The sequence below is a fragment of the Mchenga conophoros genome, linkage group LG3 (assembly GCF_057382185.1).
Source record: "Mchenga conophoros isolate Kocher_MC1m ecotype Shallow Benthic linkage group LG3, M_conophoros_male_GT1.1, whole genome shotgun sequence".
Lineage (NCBI taxonomy): Eukaryota > Metazoa > Chordata > Actinopteri > Cichliformes > Cichlidae > Mchenga > Mchenga conophoros.
In genome coordinates, this window is record NC_140528.1 from 20590680 (window position 1) to 20606774 (window position 16095).

At 48.7% G+C, this 16095-nt stretch overlaps 1 protein-coding gene across 1 annotated transcript; it reads left to right on the forward strand.

Annotated features, from left to right (window-relative positions):
- Positions 1–1445: 1445 nt before the first annotated feature.
- Positions 1446–3680, forward strand: LOC146577624 (neuroligin-2-like). Its single transcript, XM_085267686.1, has 4 exons — positions 1446–1472; positions 1518–1673; positions 2242–2546; positions 2852–3680. The coding sequence occupies exons 1-4, from the start codon at positions 1446–1448 to the stop codon at positions 3678–3680; spliced, it is 1317 nt and encodes a 438-aa protein (XP_085123812.1).
- The last annotated feature ends 12415 nt before the right edge of the window (positions 3681–16095 follow it).

Sequence of the window (16095 nt, forward strand, 5' to 3'; positions counted from 1 at the left end):
GAGCTCCAGTTCATCCTTTGTCTTTTTTTTTTTTTTTTTTTTTTTTTTTTTTTTTTTTTTAATAAATAGGACAGGGGGAATGAATGAGAGAGAGAGGGGGAGAGAAAGAAAGAAAACCAAAGGGGAGAAGAGACGGTGAGAAGGGGGGGGGAAGAGAGAGAGAAAAAAAAAAAAACTCCTGGGTCACCTGTATGGAGAAAAAAAAACAAACAAACAAAAAAAACAAACAGAGGAGACAGCAAACAACAAAGAGCAACATAATAATAGAGAAAACAAAGCACCATCACAATAAACTAGCTAGTCATAGATATCAGTATTTACTAAGTAATAAACGATATTGTGCAGCACGCAAGATAGACAGCGCACAGTGTGCTTTGAGGCAGCAGCCAAGAAAGCTTTAGTCCGCGTCTGTGAATACCCATGTGTGCATACCTGTGTGGATCAGCATGCTTGCATTCCAAAGGTTTCTCCATGTAATGATCTGCTAGGGAGTGTGGGGGGGCCACAGCCCCGTCCTCCAGGGTGTGAAGCGGGTATGGAGGAGATCAAAACTCCAGACATCCAGAGGCCCCCAGAACACAAGAGACCATGGAAGACCAACAGAGGGGCAGCCGCGCCACTGTCCCAGTAAGAGCTGAGGACAGTCCCAGATGAGGGCTAGCCCAGCAGCCGCGGCGCAGAAGTCAGGGGGAGTTGCAGTGACGCGCCCGTGAGCTCCGCCGGCCCCCAGCTGCGCCTGAGTGACCGAGCCCTAGGCCGAGAGGCCGGGGGCACCCCACCTCCAAAGGGGCCCGAGCGAGCCCCAGGCCCCAGGCCCCGACAAGCGGCCGCCAAGGAGTGAGCCGGTGTGTACCCGGACGCCCACCCCCAGACACAAAGAACCACCAACACACCGACACCTGAGGGAGTCCGCCACCGGCAGGGGAAGTGGTGGTGGGTGGAGATAGGCCTCCAAACCTTGGAGGGCCTGAGGTGTCCCCAGAGAGGTGGCGTCTGATACCCAACCTGACATATAGACACAGACATACAGGCACACACAGACTCAAACATCCATTCCCACCCTCATGCTCTCATATGCACTCACTCCACACTCAACCAACGTGGAGACAGACATAAAGAGACGCTGTACACACAATCACACTCCCCAAGCGTACTCTACAAACCGGGTCTAGGTACCCTTGCCCCTGGAGGGGGGAATTGCACCCAGACCCAGGTGGTGTTACCCTTTTCCCTGCGGTGGGGAGAGGCAGACCACCCCGACTCCGCAGCAGCAGGGAGGCCCCACACCCCAGACCGCAGTCGGCCGGCCAACTCCTCCTACTAGCCCTCCCGCTCCAGCAGGCCGCAGAGAATGGGGGTGGGAGAAGACTCCAAACCTCCCTCCACCCGCTCATTGTAGTGTTGATGCATATGTGTTCTAAGGTGCAATTAAAACCCAGGAGGGCATGGAGCTACCTGCCAAGGAGCAGCAGGTAAGCGCATAGTCCCTCCTGCTAACCCTCAATGACTAAAAAAACTATGTCATCCTGATAGGAGTGAACCAGGGAGAGGGGCTGAAGTTTGTGGACGACAGTGAGGACAACGACGGCATCTCAGCTGCGGCGTTCGACTACACCATCTCCAGCTTTGTTGACAACCTCTACGGCTACCCAGAGGGTGAGGACGCCACCTCTGTACACTGCCACTTTTTCAGTTATTCCATTTTACAGCCTCCTCTCACTTAACTGCATTTTGCAGCATCATCAGGTTTTGTCTCATTAGGAGCCGCGTTTGTTGATTTGTTAGTTTTTTTCTGTTTGCTGTATTCATTAAAATAAACGGATAATCATCAAAATGACAAATGTGGACAATTATCAAAGCTTACATTACAATTCTGACAGCTTGAGTTCACATGAATTTTCAAAAGAATATAAAAAGCTGTGAAAGTGCTTTAAGCGTTTAAAACATGCGAGTAAAGAATGGAATCAGTAACATGTGAGCCCAGTGAAGTGCATCAAACAAGACAAGCGTGCTAAAGAGAGCCACTCATCCACATCACGGCGTGTCTGCGCCTTAACCTTTGAGGCTCTGTGGGCAGTAATGCTATCATCCCCCAGGTAGTGGGCTCCCAATCTCAGTGTCGGTGTTTCTGACAGATCGGCCTGCGAACCCCTCACAGCCGGACCACAGTCACAGTACAGACATGTTTGGATAATGCAGTCATGCTTCCTCTCTGCTGCCTGTCACTCCTTCTGTTATCAGAAAGACTTTTTTTTCCTCTCTAGATTTCTCACTCGCTTCCTGTTTACGGACCACCAGTGGGTGGCACCAGCTGTGGCCACTGCCAAACTCCATGCTGAGTTTCAGTCCCCAGTTTACTTTTACACGTTCTACCACCACTGCCAAACCGAGACGCGGCCCGAGTGGGCCGACGCCGCGCACGGACCTTACGTGTTCGGCGTACCGATGATCGGTGCCACGGACCTGTTCCCGTGCAACTTCTCCAAGAACGATGTGATGCTGAGCGCTGTGGTCATGACTTACTGGACTAACTTCGCAAAGACTGGGTAGGCCTCATGTCACAGTAGTGTAAACTGTACACGTTACTGTATGTTCACTGATAGCCTTCTAGTCATGTTGAATACTTGAATCTAGGTTGCTAGTTTAATTCCCGTGTGGCTTTGAAGAATTGAACATACTGGTTCACCAAAAGCATCCAGATCCCAGAGCAGCCGGTTGGTCTTAGATAGTTTAAAGGTTGCACAGAGAATGGGCCTCCTGTCTGTATTCAGTGTATTGATGCCACATGTTACTTATAATGGAGACTGAATATAACTTTGAACTGAAACGTTTAACCTTTATGCTCCACCAGGGACCCCAACCTGCCCGTCCCTCAGGACACCAAGTTCATTCATACCAAGCCCAACCGCTTCGAGGAGGTCATCTGGACCAAGTTCAACTGGAAGGACAAGCAGTACCTTCACATCGGTTTGAAACCTCGTGTCAGAGACAACTACAGAGCTAACAAAGTGGCCTTTTGGCTGGAATTAGTCCCTCATCTTCACAGCCTGCACGACGTGCTCTTTCCCACCACTACGCGCTCCCCCGCAGGCCGTGACCCCGGCACCATGAGGCCCAGAAACAACGTTCCTCGAACCACTCGTCATCCTTACCCTACCTTCCCATCAGATCCTGAGCCCGAGGGCTCAGAGCGCCCGCCCCAGGACCTCTTTCCCGGAAACACCCGTGACTACTCCACTGAACTGAGCGTGACAGTTGCAGTTGGAGCGTCGCTCTTCTTCCTCAACATCCTGGCCTTCGCCGCCCTTTACTACAAGCGTGACAAGCGGCACGAGATGCGCCGGCACCGGCTGTCCCCTCAGCGGGGCGGCCCCGCCAACGACCTGGCTCACAGCCAGGAGGAGGAGATCATGTCCCTGCAGATGAAGGACTGGGAGCACGACGCTCACCACGACATGGAGCCCCTGCGACCCCACGACATCCTGCGGCCCGCCTGCCCTCCCGACTACACCCTGGCGCTGCGCCGCGCCCCCGACAACGTGCCGCTGATGAAGCCAAACACCATCACCGTGATCCCCAGCACCATCACCAGCATGCAGCCTCTTCACGCCTTCAACACATTCCCCTCCACCGGCCACAACAACACCCTGCCCCACCCCCACTCCACCACCAGGGTATAGTAGGGACAGGCCCGACACAGCGCCACCTAGGGACCAGGAACACTGGCTCTGCTTCCGCTCTGGAAGGGAGGCCTCTAGACGTGGGCCTTCGTTCTGTCCTCTTATTCTCTTCTTTCTCCAAAAGCAACTCCACCTGCTGCGTCATGTGCTGTGAAACTTGGCAGCTCCCTCCACTGGTGGCATGTGGAGGTGCAACTGAAGTGTCCAGCAGCAGATGAGCAGTTTGGGGTGGGTGACTCAGATCTTTCAAAGATACTGTTTTCAAAGACGGTCTGCTGTTTCCAGGCTCAAGACCTCCAACATTTGTCAAAGGGACGAATGCTCTCTCGCTCCTCGCTGTTTTCTCTTTTTTACGTTGGCGTCATCTCTTTTTCCATCTCCTGTGTGTTATGTGCACATTATGCTTCTCTTTTCTACATCCGTGTTTTATTACTGCTCTCTTCCTCTCATTTGACACGCCTCCCTCCTGCTCTTCTCTAAAAATTCCCGATCTGCTGAGCAGTCTGGAGGGGGAGGCGTACACTAAACATATAACTATGAAAACACTGATATCTTTCATTCTACCAGCATTTTTAGGTGCCAAGTAAGTACTGCTGTGTTTCATTTCTCATCGAGGGAGAAGAAAAACCAAAGAAAAATAGAGTATCGCTATTTACCGTCAACTAACAGAGTTCTGTCATGTTCTCATGACAAAGTGCCAAACTGGCCTCAGTCGTGATTTTCTTTCTTCCATCTTCTCTCTCTTTTTGTTGTTTTGTTTGAAGCATTTGTTTAATTGTTGTTTTTTATTGTGTGGAAAGAATTTTTCTGAAAATATAGATATAGAGAAATGATATTATATATAGTTCTATATAAAATGTGTACAAAGGAGAAAGTATATAAAAGGGTTTTCTCAGTGGGGGATCTATGCATGAATTATTTTTAAAGACGCGGGGAAAAGGACACTGTACCTGTCGATGCACGTTTCCCAAAATCTAAACGAGTCATATCGCTCCATGTTTGCTACTTTTGGTTTTTGGTTTTCTCCCGCAGAGTAAGAGCATCGCAGGAGCATCGCAGGAGCATCGCAGGAGCATCGCAGGAGCATTGCAGGAGCTCCTGAAGTCAAACGACGCCTCCCAGCACTCATTTATTAAAACGGAGTCGATGCCAAAAGTCTTAAACGTTAGAATCAAAGCAACAGCTGTGAACTCAGTCATGGTGTCATGTGCAGCCTCCATCTTACTGTCACTACTTTTTCATTTTAGGGTACGTGAGGTAAAGCGTCCGTCGATGTAGCTTGATTGTACAAAACTATTTTTCTACGTTATTAACAAAACAGAGCAGAGACTGATGCTGCTCCTGTCTGACCCCCTTATGTCTGCCACATGTGTATTCTGACTTCATATCATCACTGCTCCCTCCCTCCTCCTCTCTCCATCCTACACCGCCTTTGTTATTTAACACCGACCCCCCCCAAACTGATAATCAGACAAATTCCCAAACAGCTGACTTCACTGTGTCGACACCGTTCCTGACTATTTCTGACCTCAGCTCAGCTCTGCTATTATCCTCACATTAAGGGTTCGTTCACCTGCCTGCAGATGATCTGTGAGCTCGTCGGTTGTAAATTAAACTCTAAGCACACTGAGGGTAACCGGGAGGCGTTCAGGGCCTGCAGTGCAGAGCTGCAACATGAAAAAAAGGGATGGGGGCTCAGATCTCCTGAACAGGGTAGAAACAACACGGTGGGTTTGTGCTGTTTGTGATTCCTGCTCCGTCACTCGGATGGAGACGACTGCAGCTCAGCAGCGCTCCCTGCTGACCCTCTGATGAAGATGTCAACAGTATGTAAACTGAGCTGATGTGCTGCTGTTTGAGCCCACGTGGTAGCGTACGTCCAGTATGGGAGAACTTAGTCACCGGTGCTGTCTTTGCTTGTGCTCTAGCTTTAGCCTGTTTGATTGTTTGTTTTCTATTTTATTACTGCCTAAAAGGGGAGGTGGGGGAAACACATGCCTGACTTCTCCTGTCAGAGGTTTTGTAAGCTCACTGGAAGGGAAACGTGCACAATGTAAATCATAAAACAACTGAGTGGGGCTGTGCTGCAGGTGGATCAGTGCTGTGGACAGTAGCTGTGGAAAAGAGACTGGACAAAGACTCTCAGCCTTAAATACAGGACAGAGGATGATCCGATCATCTTTCAGCTAACAGTGTCGAGCAGAAGGACGGCCGGCTGATGCGTCCATATGAACCCTTTTGTACTCACTCCTGTGTATAAGGAGGTGGCGAGGGGTTGTGTAGTTAACCTCAGCACCACACAGCTACAGCAGAGGAGAGAACACAAACGAGTCCTTTCATTCGGCTCTGTTCTTTCTCCTTGTCTGTTTTATAAGCTAACACTAGAGGGCGCCATTGTGGCACATTCAGCGCTCACTCTGAGGTCACTGGACAGAGAAGAAAATACCAAACTGGGAGACGGATGGAGTCGAAACATCTGGAAGAAGATCAGAGCTGTACATTTTTAAGTGTAAGAAAAAAAACAGACAAAATATTTGTAAATATTAAGTTTCTTGTTTATTTTGTTTTGTTTTGGGTTTTTTTTGGAGTGAATGAATGATATGCTTATTTTGTGATGACAAAAGACAACAGGTGCAGTTTGTAATGAGAAGAAAAAATGGCCGTTAGCTTGAGGTTTCAAATGAGTTCATCCTTACCACCGATCAGTTTTGTCTTTGTTTTTTCGACATTTATTTGATTTTTGTCATAACGTTGATCGTTATCATGTGACCATCCGGTAGCAGGAAGGTCGCTGTAGCAGAAGTCATCTCCACTGAAGCCCCCTCACAGCAGAGGGCCAGTCATGCTGTTTATTAGGATTTGCTAGTTTTCAGTGAGAGAAAACATTTTCATCAAGTTTTAAATCGTTTCGTTGCTCTTTTCTCTGCGATTGTCATAAAGTCGTCGTCCTCTTTTCAAGCCTTAGCTCGCTTTTATTTTGAAACATGAGTCTTGTGATCAGAGATGAATCTGTGCTGCATGATGTGCGTAACATCAGAGCGATAAAAGCCAGCTTTTCCTTTCAGTGATTCGCAGTAAGGACATAAATGACCTAAACTGAGACTGAAAAAAAGTGCAGTCAGTTAAATGTTAGCTCACCTAACATGTAGCAGTGTTTACATGTAGCCATGTTTGACAGACTCCAGGGCTTTGATACCATAAGATGCCTCATATCCTCACAGACTCATGAGATCACACAGGTGGTCTGACCTGCTCGTGTCACACTGTGCTGTCTGTCTGTCCGTTGTTTTTCTCCTGCAGTGATGTTATGTAGCAGAAAAACAGTTGGATGCTCGAAAAGTGCAGAGCGATGGGTGACGTGTGGAGAACATCACAGTCTGTGTGCGTTCAACAGCTGTTAGAGCCACACTTTGTCCTTTCTGTTGTATAATAGGATCCAGTCCGTCGCAGTACGCCAGCATTTACTGCTGTATCGCACCAGAAGCTCAGGAGGGATTAATCCAACAAAACATCGGCTTAGCTTTATACGGGCTAGCGCCGCCCTGCAATCAATGTGCAGGTGGGTTCCCAATTAACCCAATCACCTGATACAAGGAGCGAGTGCAGCGGAAAGAGAGCGAGGGTGGTAGAGCGAGCGAGAGAGAATGAGAGAAGAAAAAACGGAAGGCGAGTAGCCCATCTGGCTACATCGGCATGTTGGGTTCTTGTTCCGTCTCCTTTTCAGATTCTTCTGAGGAGGTATCAGTGGCCTGCTGGACAAATGAAACCTCTCCTCCATCAGAATCTGCTTCGTCCATTTTCTGAAGCAAAGCCAAAGCCTGTTGCGCGGAGAGGTTCTTCCTGCGTGGCAGTGATACGGAGGCCATCCTGATGTGCGTTCTCAGAAATGCGAACAAGAAATGATTCTCCCGTCTGGGTCGGTCTGCTTTTATGCACAGCACTGTGCTGTAGTCAAGCAATGCCACTCCCTCACATACACAGTCACAATGGAACAATGGAAGATCTGTGCTGAGACTCAAGGAAGGTGTGAATGTGTGTCTTTTATATTTGCAGGTCAGTCAATGTGTGGGATATTTTGTATAGATACGGCAGGCATTTCTGAAAGTCGTAACACAGAGGTTTGGCCTGACTTGGATCTGAGCAACTCTGAGTGAGCAAATGCAAATGTGCCAGGCCTCAAGGATAATGGGTGGTTTGCACAACAAAAGCTGGAGGAGAAATGAGCTGACGACCTGTGAAAATCTCAGCAGGGGTGATTAACACCTCGGGACTTGCACCAGAAAATAAAAAAGCCAGTAATTCTAGGGGGTGTTGGGTTTAGGGAAGTTACGCAAATTTGCGCAGGTTTAGTAAATCTAGTGATAAATACGTGGTAGAAATCCCAAAAGGGTGATTCTGTTCACCTGGACGTAGCATTTTCAATGGGAGAAACGCCTCCTGAACTGAATTGTCTCAGTTGATGGCCATGCGGTTGGCCTCCTGAACTGTTTCTTTGGACTGTTTTTCCTCCTCTTCTGAGTTTTCCTTCCTGGAGCTCCAGCACCCACCCAGGTTTGGTGGAAATGTTCAAATTTTAAGAGTTTGATTGCAAAAGAATAAACTGCTGATGTCCGCAGAAGTTTTTAACTTTGGTTGAAAGGACAAACTATGAAAAATAATAGACCTTTGAGGATTTGAGCATATGGCAAACATTATGCAAAGTTCCTCTTAATTGTAAAACACAAATCTGAGGATGTTGGAAGACATGTGTGGTTCTCATCAGCTTTGTGGCATGTAGATAAGATGAGATAAGATAAGATAAGATAAGATAAGATAAGATAAGATAAGATAGAACTTTATTAATCCCTCGGGTGGGTTCCTCTGGGAAATTCGACTTCCAAAAAAAGCACAGCAACGACCGAAGTTACAGTTACAGAACTGTTATATAAAAAAAAAAAAAAAACACCCAGCACGCCCCTGCGGGCGGTTTATCCTTCAAGCTCGGGTCCTCTACCAGAGGCCTGGGAGCTTGAGGGTCCTGCGCAGTATCTTAGCTGTTCCCAGGACTGCGCTCTTCTGGACAGAGATCTCCGATGTTATTCCCGGGATCTGCTGGAGCCACTCGCCTAGCTTGGGAGTCACCGCACCTAGTGCTCCGATTACCACGGGGACCACCGTTACCTTCACCCTCCACATCCTCTCGAGCTCTTCTCTGAGCCCTTGGTATTTCTCCAGCTTCTCGTGTTCCTTCTTCCTGATATTGCTGTCATTCGGAACCGCTACATCGATCACTACGGCCGTCTTCTTCTGTTTGTCTACCACCACTATGTCCGGTTGGTTAGCCACCACCATTTTGTCCGTCTGTATCTGGAAGTCCCACAGGATCTTAGCTCGGTCATTCTCCACCACCCTTGGGGGCATCTCCCATTTTGACCTCGGGACTTCTAGGTTATACTCGGCACAGATGTTCCTGTACACTATGCTGGCCACTTGGTTATGGCGTTCCATGTATGCCTTGCCTGCTAGCATCTTGCACCCTGCTGTTATGTGCTGGATTGTCTCTGGGGCATCTTTACACAGCCTGCACCTGGGGTCTTGCCTGGTGTGATAGACCCCAGCCTCTATGGATCTTGTACTCAGAGCTTGTTCTTGTGCTGCCATGATTAGTGCCTCTGTGCTGTCTTTCAGTCCAGCTTTGTCCAGCCACTGGTAGGATTTCTGGATATCAGCCACCTCCTCTATCTGCCGGTGGTACATACCGTGCAGGGGCCTATCCTTCCATGATGGTTCCTCGTCTCCCTCCTCTTTCTTGGGTTTCTGCTGCCTGAGGTATTCACTGAGCACTCGGTCAGTTGGGGCCATCTTCCCAATGTATTCTTGGATGTTCCTTGTCTCATCCTGGACTGTGGTGCTGACACTCACCAGTCCCCGGCCCCCTTCCTTCCGCTTAGCGTACAGCCTCAGGGTGCTGGACTTGGGGTGAAACCCTCCATGCATGGTCAGGAGCTTTCTTGTCTTTATGTCAGTGGCTTCTATCTCCTCCTTTGGCCAGCCTATTACCCCAGCAGGGTACCTGATCACGGGCAGGGCGTATGTGTTGATGGCCCGGATCTTGTTCTTACCATTCAGCTGACTCCTCAGGACTTGCCTGACCCTCTGCAGGTACTTGGTGGTTGCAGCCTTTCTAGCGGCCTCTTCATGGTTCCCATTTGCCTGCGGGATCCCCAGGTACTTGTAACTGTCCTCTATGTCTGCAATGTTGCCTTCTGGTAGTTCAATCCCCTCAGTTCTGACTACCTTCCCTCTCTTTGTTACCATCCGACTACACTTCTCCAGTCCGAATGACATTCCAATGTCATTGCTGTATAACCTGGTAGTGTGGATCAGTGAATCGATGTCTCGTTCACTCTTGGCATACAGCTTGATGTCATCCATGTACAGGAGGTGGCTGACAACTGCTCCGTTCCGTAGTCGGTATCCGTAGCCAGTCTTGTTAATGATCTCACTGAGGGGGTTCAGGCCTATGCAGAACAGCAGTGGGGACAGAGCATCTCCTTGGTAGATCCCGCACTTGATGGTAACTTGTGCTATGGGCTTGGAGTTGGCCTCTAGTGTTGTACGCCACATCCCCATTGAGTTCCTGATGAAGGCTCTTAGGGTCCCATTGATCTTGTACAATTCTAGGCATTCCAGTATCCAGCTGTGGGGCATTGAGTCATAGGCCTTCTTGTAATCAATCCAGGCAGTGCACAGGTTGGTCAGTCTGGTCTTGCAGTCTCGGTTCTGTCTACCAGTAGCTGGTGTTTTGCACCTCTGGTATTCTTGCCAATTCCTTTCTGTGTCCCGCTCATGTATTGACCCATGTGCCTGTTCATCTTAGCCGATATGATGCCTGACAGGAGCTTCCATGTAGTACTGAGGCAGGTTATTGGTCGGTAGTTGGAGGGGACCGGTCCCTTCTTGGGGTCCTTGGGGATCAGGACCGTCCGGCCTTCAGTTAGCCATTCCGGGTGTCTCTCGTTAACTAGCAGCTGGTTCATTTGTGCTGCCAGACGCTCGTGGAGTGCAGTCAGCTTCTTCAGCCAGTAGGCGTGAACCATGTCAGGCCCTGGTGCTGTCCAACTCTTCATACTGGAGACCCTTTCTTGGATATCTGCCACTGTGATGGTTACTGGACCCTGTTCAGGGAGGTCGCTGTGGTCTGCCCTCAGATCCACTAGCCACTGAGCATTGCCGTTATGGGTTGCATCCTTCTCCCATATGCTCTTCCAGTATTGCTCCGTCTCCAGCCTTGGTGGTGCTGTTCTCTTATTGTTCCCTTGCCACTGAGAGTACACCGTTGCTGGTTCTGTGGAGAACAGCTGGTTTATTCTCCTGCCTTCTATCTCTCTGGTGTACCTCCTCAAGCGGCTGGCCAAGGCTGTGAGTCTTTGCTTGGCAGTTTCCAAGGCCTCAGGTATGGACAGCTCGCTGTATTTCTTAGGCACCTTATTTGTCGCACCTTTCTGCAACTCTGTTAGTTGGCTAACCTCCCTCCGTGCTACTTTGATCTTGCCCTCTAGCCTCCTTCTCCATGGAGGGTACTGCCCCTTGTGGCTGTTCAATTTGTAGCCAAGCATCTCACTGATCACTGCTGCCGTATTGTAGATCAGCTTGTTAGTGTCGGTAATCGTGGTTGTAGGTATTGCCCGTAGTGCTGCATTAACATCATCTAGCAGACCTTCTGAGGGTACTTCACGTAATCTTGGTAACCGGCTACGGGGGATCCAGGTTTCAAGCTTGGCCATGATCCTATTTTTCAGGTCAGTTCCTCTCGCACTCAACTGCTCTCACAGCTAGAGATTGACGAGGTACAACACAAATGCTACGGCAAGGAGGAGTCAGGACGCCAGGTCAGGGGGGAGATATCATCACCCCCACCCGAGATTGGGTACATAGCCCCAAGTGCGATAGGAGAAGGATATATATATATATATATATATATATATAAATACAGAGACAAATATAAATAAAATATACAAAGGGGATAAATAGAATAAATAGGAATAAAAAATAAAAATACAAGTGAATTGCACATTTCAAGTATTGAGTCTATTGCACAGTTGACTATTTACAAAAAGTATTGCACAAGGTATTGTACAGTGAGGTGCAGAGGCACTACAGCTTAGTTGTTCCCCCCTCCTTTGTCCTCCTGTTTCCCCTCCCTCTCCCCTCCAGAGAGGAGTTAAACAGTTTGATGGCGTGTGGGACAAAGGAGTTTTTAAGTCTGTTAGTTCTTGTCTTTGGGAGAAGCAACCTGTCACTGAACAGACTCTTCTGGTTGTTTATGGCCGTGTGCAGAGGATGCCCAGCATTGTTCATAATGTCCATCAGTTTCTTTAATGTCCTTTTCTCTGCCACTGTCACCAGAGTGTCCAGCTTCATGCCGACCACAGAGCTAGCCCTCCTGATCAGTTTCTCCAGCCTGGATGAGTCCTTCTTTGCTGTGCTGCTCCCCCAGCACACCACAGCATAGAAAAGTACTCCAGCAACCACCGACTGGTAAAACATCCTCAGGAGCTTCCTGCAGATGTTAAAAGACCTCAGCCTCCTGAGGAAGTACAGTCGGCTTTGGGCTTTTTTATACAGGTACTCTGTGTTGCATGACCAGTCCAGTTTATTGTCCACCCACAGCCCGAGGTACTTGTACTTGTTGACCACCTCCACCTCCTCCCCCTCTATCTGAACTGGCAGTGGACCTTCTCTGGTCCTCCCGAAGTCCACAACCAGTTCCTTAGTCTTTGAGGTGTTGAGTTGCAGGTGGTTTGTGTGACTCCATGCGACAAAGTTCCTCACCAGACTTCTGTACTCCTCTTCCTGATCATCCCAGATACACCCCATGATGGCTGTGTCGTCTGCAAACTTCTGAATGTGGCATAATTCAGAGTTGTAGCAGAAGTCAGAGGTGTACAGGGTGAAGAGAAGAGGGGACAGCACAGTTCCCTGTGGTGCTCCTGTGCTGCTGACCACTGTGTCAGACGTGATGTCCTTCAGCCTGACGTACTGTGGTCTGTCGGTGAGGTAGTCGGAGATCCAAGCCACCAGGCAGGGGTCCACCTCCATCCTGTTCAGTTTTTCCTGAAGCATACAGGGCCGGATGGTATTAAAGGCACTGGAAAAGTCAAGAAACAGGATCCTGACCGTGCCTTTTCCCCCATCCAGGTGTGAGTGGGCTCTGTGTAGGAGGTACAGGATGGCATCCTCCACTCCGACACCCGCCTTGTATGCAAACTGTAGTGGGTCCTGGGCATGTTGTACCTGTGGTCGGAGGAGGTTGAGGAAGAGCCGCTCTAGAGTCTTCATAAGATGTGACGTCAGTGCCACCGGTCGGAAGTCATTCAGCTCATTGGGCCGGTTCTTTTTGGGGACCGGGACGATGCAGGATGTCTTCCATAGGGCGGGCACTCTCCCCAGTCGCAGACTGAGGTTGAAGACTCGTTGTAGCGGCTCCCCAAGTTCAGCAGCACACGCCTTAAGCATCCTAGGACACACCTTGTCTGGGCCTGCTGCCTTTCTGGGGCGAAGCTTCCTCAGTTGCCTCCTGACCTGATCCACTGTGACACTGGGAGATGTTTGGGAGGAGGGGAGGGGGGGAGATGTCTTGCTGCTGAGAGAGGGATTGGAGGAGGGGGGTGTCATGGTGTCAGGAAGGGGGGGAAGCGAGGGAGGCAGGAGAGTGGGGAGAGGACTCTGTAGTGAAGGTGAGGGTGAGGGTGGGGGGGTTGTGGGCTGGTCAAACCTGTTGAAGAAGTTGTTGAGTTCGTTTGCCTTCTCCACAGTCCCCCCCACTGTGCTTTTCTTGGTGTTGTGGCCTGTGATGGTTTTCACACCATTCCAGACCTCCCTCATATTGTTCCTCTCCAACGTCTGCTCCACCTTCCTCCTGTAGGTGTCCTTTGCTTCCCTCAGGCAGCGTTTCACCTCCCGCTGTGCTGCTTTCATCTCCTCCTTCACTTTGCTCCTGAAAGCCTTCTTCTTCATGTTGAGGACAGCTTTGACTTCCTGTGTTACCCACGGTTTGTTATTAGGATAACACCGTACCGTCTTAGCAGGGGCGACCGTGTCCACACAAAAGTTGAGGTAGTCTGTAAGACAGTGTGTCGCCCCCTCTATGTCCTCACCATGTGGGCTCAGGAGCACATCCCAGTCTGTGGTGTCATAGCAGTCTCTCAGAGCATCCTCCTTTTCTGGGGTCCATCTCCGGATGGAGCGCGTTGTGACAGGCTGCCTTTGGACGAGGGGTGTGTATTGTGGCTGTAGGTAAACCAGGTTGTGGTCTGACTTCCCTAGTGGGGGGAGGGGGGTGGCTCTGTATGCATCTCTCACATTAGCATACAGTAGGTCAATTGTCCTGTTGCTCCTTGTGGGACAATTCACAAACTGGTGAAAAGCAGCCAGAGTAGAATCCAGTGTGGCATGGTTAAAGTCTCCAGATATAATAATGAAAGCCTCGGGGTTTTGTGTCTGAAGTCTTGCTGTGACTGTGTGTATTTTCTCACAGGCAGCTGTTGCGTCGGCCCTCGGAGGGATGTAAACACACACACAGATCACATGACTGAACTCCCGAGGTAGATAATATGGCCGCAAGCTAACAGCTAGCAGCTCCAGGTCCGGACGGCATACCGAAACTTTAACGGAGACGTGTCCAGGGTTACAGTATCTGTTGTTAACGTAGACAATGAGTCCCCCACCTCTGCTCTTTCCGCTGGCCTGCGTGTCCCTATCGGCTCTCACAGATGTGAAACCGCATAGGTCTACGTTAGCCTGCGGCGTTAGCTCGGTTAGCCACGTCTCCGTGAAGATAAACAAGCTGCACTCACGGTATAGTCTGTGGTTGTTCAGAGCGCACAGTTCGTCAATCTTATTCTGTAACGAGTTCACGTTGCCCATGATCACTGTCGGGATTGATGGTTTGAATCGCCTCCGGTGATCCGCTCTCCTCGCTCCAGCTTTGCAGCCTCTGTAGCTCCTCTTTAGCTCGGCCGGGATGTTGTGTCGCATGCCGGTCTGTCCCTTTGTTTTTAGTGCCAGCAGCTCCGCTCTCGAATAAATGAAGGAGCTGGTTCCAGAAGTTTTGAAAAGTGCATTATCCATCTTGTATCGCTATATCTAAGAGGTATAAGTAGAGGAAGGTGAAAAAAACTTTGAAAAACCTAGTCTAAAAAAGTTAAAGTTAAGAAAAAAGGTGCGGTGTTGCAGAGCTACTTGGAAAGGCTGCCGTCACTCCAGCGCCATCAATTGCTCCTTTTATTAATATTCCTAAGTCCGGAAGAATACTCATAAACACTGAGGTCCTGCTATGTGCCAATGTGTATCTGGGCCATTACTAAACAAAGATGTGAAGCAATGTTAATAATTGTTGGTAACTTTTTTTTCATTTCCAGGTTTCAGTTACTGCTGTTGATATGTTAAGAGTAAGAATAAGTTCAGATTCTCTTAAAGATAACAACACTAATATGTTAACAATTGTTGGACTTGTGGAGGTATTTTGAGAACCCTTATAAACATCTGAAGGAAAAATATTCTTTAATCATAGATGCAGACTCATGGAAAAAATATTGATTAATCATTTTATTTGATTTTGTAGAGTTGGAACAAACAGATTGGATTCTCAAAATCAGTCAGTTTCTTGGGGTCTGAAGCAACAACAGAACAGGGCTCTGAATTTTTGGCAGAAGCCCTTTTTTTTCTTCTTTTTCTCCTTTTTCTCCTTGATTTTAATGTTGTCAGACTTCTCTGAATTATTAGTAAAAGAGACAACTGGCTCAGACATGGATAGACATACAGAAGGGAGTTCCTCACTAGGAAGATCATCAGACGTTGCCAGACTTTCAGAAGCAGGCTCTTTAGTAGGAAGAACATCAGCCTTTGATGAACTTTCAATGAGAGGTTCTTTAGTAGGATGAACATCTGGAACATCTGACTTTGGCAGACTTCCACGAGCGGGTTCTCCAGTGGGAAGAATATCAGCCATTGTTGAACTTTCAAAAAGAGGTTCGGAAGTAGGAAGAACATCTGACTTCAGAACACTTTCCCAAGCAGGTTCTTGAGGTTCTTTAGGAGGAACAACATCTGGCTTCAGCAGATTTTTACAAGCAGGCTCTTTAGTCGGAAGAACATCAGCCTTTGTTGAACTTTCAAAAGGAGGTTCGGAAGTAAGAAGAACATCTGACTTTAGAACACGTTCAGGAGCAGGTTCGTGTGGTTCTTTAGTAGGAAGAACACCTGACTTCAGAACACTTTCACAAGCAGGTTCTTGTGGTTCTTTAGTAGGGAGAATATCTGACTTCAGAACACGTTCACGATCAGATCCTTTTGGTTCTTTAGTAGGAACAACATCTGACTTCAGCAGATTTTCATGAGCAGGTTCTTTAGCTGGAAGAACATCAGCCTTTGT

Bases quoted from the DNA above. Each gene is read 5' to 3' on its own strand.
- LOC146577624 (XM_085267686.1), top strand. From the start codon at position 1,446: ATGGAGCTACCTGCCAAGGAGCAGCAG. The intron at 1,473-1,517 runs GTAAGCGCATAG...GACTAAAAAAAC, and splicing joins TACCTGCCAAGGAGCAGCAG to TATGTCATCCTGATAGGAGT. The intron at 2,547-2,851 runs GTAGGCCTCATG...ATGCTCCACCAG, and splicing joins ACTAACTTCGCAAAGACTGG to GGACCCCAACCTGCCCGTCC.